The following is a 4,242-nucleotide window of genomic DNA, read 5'->3' on the forward strand; positions in this document are numbered from 1 at the left end:
ATAACAAGATCTGATGCCCTCTTCTGGAGTGTCTGAAGACAGCTACAGTGTACTTACATATAATAAATAAATAAATCTTAAAAAAAAAAAAAAAAAAAAAGACTAACAAGGGAGCAAACCAAAAATAAGGTAAGGTTACAACAGAGTCTTATGTTTTTCCTGAGTTAGTCAGGAAATTTGTTAATAAACTGTGCTTATACTTGAGTCTAGAATATAGGCATTAAAACTATTTTTATGTAGTTTTGAAGCATTAGTATGAGCTGTGTGGTGGTTTGAATAAAGACGGCCCCATAGGCTCGTATATTTGAATGCTTGATCATTAGGGAGTGGCGATATATGATAGGGATCAGGAGGCATTGGAGTACACGTGACCTTTGTGGAGGAGGCGTGTCACTGGGAGTGGGCTTTGAGGGTTCAAAGGCTGATGTGAAGCCCAGTCTGTCTCTGCCTGGATGGACTGCTACTGTTCTCAGCTACTTCTCCAGCATCTGCGCGCTTGCTGAGACTGGAGACAACCCTGAACTGTAAGCAGACCCCCAGGTAAATGCTTGATTTGACCGGAGCTGTCCCTTGGCTGTAGTGTCTCGTCATAGCAACAGAGCAACAACTAAGACCAATTGCTAATATATTTAAGTGTCTTGCTTAACTTAGTCAACACATTAAGAGTTAGCCCAGGTGTTTCGATGCTTATCTAAAATGGTCAATGGTGCTTTTATCTGGCAATCTTAGATAGCATCTTAGGGTCAGCCACCACTTGAGCTAAAAGCCCAGTCTCTCTCTAGGGGGTGGGACACCATCCCTTAATAATAGTTTATCTCTTTGTAGAAGAGGTTCTAAGGGCCCTGTTTCTTAGAGCCCCATGTCTCAGCCACTGTTCTATTGTTGTGAAGAGACATCATGACCAAGGCAACTTTCTTTTTGGATGTATTATTATGTATATGAATGTTCTATCTGCATATATACCTGTATGCCAGAAGAGGGCGCCAGATCCCATTATAGAAGGTTGTGAGCCACCCTGTGTTTGCTGGGAACTGAACTCAGGACCTCTGTAAGAGCAGTTTTAGCCATCTCTCCAGCCCTTATAACTATCTTCTAATAAAATAAGCACAAAGGTTGAATTCTGATAGCCTAAAATAATAACCACATATAGTAACTGAAGAGAAGATGAAAAAACCTAAAACATACCATTTAAAATTGTGTTTATGAAGTTACATGATAACAAATACATTTTGATTACATACTATTTACTGAGGACAAAGCAATACAAAAGAATGGGAAAGAATTGTTGAGGGGTGAGGGCAAAGAAATAGGAAGAAAGAAAGAGAAGAGAGAAAAGATAACATAAGAAGGAGAAAAATGAATAGGGTGGAGATATAAGTAATCATAGCTGTAATGTGTGGTCTTTCTGTTACCAAGGCTCTGTCTCCAGAGATGTTGTCATCTTTCTCTGCAGCAGGACCAACAAGATAAGGAGCTAAGAGATGAAGAAAACAGGGACACAGGGCCAAAGAGGTGCTCAGGCCTCCATCACCTGTGATTCTCTCTCACTTGAATGTGAATCTCTGCCTGTCTTTTCTCACAATTGCAGTTTAATGATGAGAAGAAATTAATGAACTTTCATCAGAACCTTCAGGATATCAAGGAAGACCAGCTTAGTTTGGCCTCCATCCACTACATGCGATCCCATTACCAAGAAGCTATTGATATATACAAGCGGATCCTGCTGGACAACAGGTCTGTGCTCTCTTCTGACCACTTGAGGGCTCTGCCATTTTATTCTTTGTTCCCAGTTTGGCTTAGAACCTTTGGATCCAGTACGACCATGTGTTCAAATCTGTCTCACTGATATAATCTGATGGGGTTAAGGATGCCTTGTATGGGCTGGCAAGGTGGCTCAGCGGGTAAGAACACTGACAGCTCTTCTGAAGGTCCTGAGTTCAAATCCCAGCAACCAAAAAGTAGCTCACAGCCATCTGTAATGAGATCTGACGCCCTCTTCTGGAGTGTCTGAAGACAGCTAAAGTGTACTTACATATAATAAATAAATAAATCCTTGGGCCAAAGCAAGCGGGATTGATTGATCAGAGCAAGCAGAGGTCCTAAAAATTCAGTTCCTAGCAACCATCTGTTCAACTACAGTGTACCCATACACATAAAATAAATAAATAAAGAATGTCTTGTATAATGCTGGGCGTGGTAGCGCACGCCTTTAATCCCTGCAGAGGCAGGCAAATTTCTGTGTTCGAGGCCAGCCTGGTCTACAAAGTGAGTTCCAGGACAACCAGGGCTATACAGAGAAACCCGTCTTGAAAAACGAAAACACCAACAACAACAAAAAAAGAATGCCTTGTATATTGTTCACATCAGACTTTCTCTACCCTTTTTCTTTTGTTGTTTTTGCTTAGTTTTATTATGTTACATGTATAGATGTTCTGCCTGCATGTGTGTATCAAATGTGTGCCTGGCGTCTGTGGAGGACAAAAGAAGGCATCACCTTCCCTAGTGGCCATGCATGTGGGTGTTAGGAATGGAACCCAGGTCCTCTGGAAGAGGAGCTGTGCTTTTAACCACTAAGCCGCTTCTCCAGCTCCTTTGTTTCTTGAGACAGGTTTTTACTATGTATCTGTCCTGGACCTCTTATGGCAATCAGGTTGACCTTGAACTTACAGCTCTCCTCCTACCTCTGCCTGCAGAGTGCTGAGGTTAAAGGAGTGCCCTCATGCTTGGCCTCGGCCTTTTCATTAGCATCCCTCCTTTGTAAGGAGCCGTTTAAATGCCTTCCAATTTCCCGTAAAATGTATATACTGACGTGTTTATTGATCACTGTATAATATATATTTATTATTAATATATACATTTTTTAATTTAAATTTTTGAAAATGTATGGCCTTGGAGGAGGGGAGAAAAGAAGTATAATGATTCATGTGTTTGAGAATACCATAGTCAAACCTGCTACTTTCTATGCTATCTCTTTTTATTCTTTAATCTTTTTTTTTACAGTCCAGACTTTATCCCCCTCCCAGTCCATCCTCTGACTGTTCCACATCCCACCCCCCCTGCAACCCCTGCCATCTCTAAGAGGATGTCTCCACCTACACCCTCCCTCCCACCAGACCTTCCCACTCTCTGGGGCCCTGAGTCTCTTGAGGGTTAGGTGTATCTTCTCTGACTGAGTCCAGACCTGGCAGTCCTCTGCTGTATTTGTGTCAGGGGCCTCATATCAGCTGGTGTATGCTGCCTGGTTGGTGGCTCAGTGTCTGAGAGGTCTCTGGATCCAGGTCAGTTGAGACTGTCGGTCTTCCTCTAGAGTCACCCTCCTCCTCAGCTTCTTCCAGCTTTCCCCTAATTCAACCACAGGGGTCAGCAGCTTCTGTCCATTGCTTGGGTGCAAATACCTGCATCTGGCTCTTTCAGCTGCTTGTTGGGCTTTCCGAGGGCAGTCATGATAGGCCTCTGTTTGTGAGCGCCCCATAGCCTCAGTAATAGTGTCAGGCCTTGGGCCCTCCCCCTGAGCTGGATCCCACTTTGGGCCTGTCACTGGACCTCCTTTTCTCAGGCTCTTCTTCATTTTTGTTCCTGCAGTTCTTTCAGACAGGAACAATTCTGGGTCAGATTTTTGACTGTGAGGTGGCAACCCCACCTCTCCACTTGATGCTATCTTTAAAAATTAATAATAATTTATAAAATATCAACAAAAGAATACATTATTTAAGCCTGGTCACGGCAGCATAGTAGTGTAATCTCACTACTTAGGAGGCAAAGGATGCTCCTTATGGCCTCTATGGCACCAGGCACACACATGGGGTACAGACATATTCGTAATTAAATGAAAATCCCAGTTCCAAATGTGGGCTACATCCCTGTGAATTGTGACCAGGAAGGCCGTAAGGCCCCTGAACAAACCAGGCTGTTGCCATTGCTTTTGGTTACCTACTAGAACTGGATGTCCCAATATTGAAGAGTCCACATATTTTTGTTGCAAGATACAGAGAAATGTAGCTGGAACTGAGCTAGAAGCTTCCTGTCCTGGTGTCTTAGTTACTGTACTATTGCTCTGAAGAGACATCATGACCAAGGCAACTTATAAAAGCATTTAATTTGAGGGTTAATTACAGTTTCAGAGATTGATTCCATGAGGGTGGGGAGCATGGTGGTGGTGGTGGGTAGCTGAGAGCTTACATTTTATGGCAATGAGAGAGAGACACACACAGAGAGAGAGACACACACAGAGAGAGAGACACA

General features: G+C 43.0%; 1 protein-coding gene across 1 annotated transcript in view; it reads left to right on the forward strand.

The window, feature by feature from the left end:
* The window catches only part of Ttc26 (tetratricopeptide repeat domain 26), a 51,073-nt gene that overhangs the window by 15,276 nt on the left and 31,555 nt on the right, over nucleotides 1-4,242 (forward strand). Inside the window, exon 6 of the mRNA XM_021190438.2 lies at nucleotides 1,589-1,734. Coding sequence (XP_021046097.1) covers nucleotides 1,589-1,734 — 146 coding nt within the window. The remainder of the gene's footprint in view (nucleotides 1-1,588; nucleotides 1,735-4,242) is intronic.

Source organism: Mus pahari, chromosome 2 (assembly GCF_900095145.1).
Source record: "Mus pahari chromosome 2, PAHARI_EIJ_v1.1, whole genome shotgun sequence".
Lineage (NCBI taxonomy): Eukaryota > Metazoa > Chordata > Mammalia > Rodentia > Muridae > Mus > Mus pahari.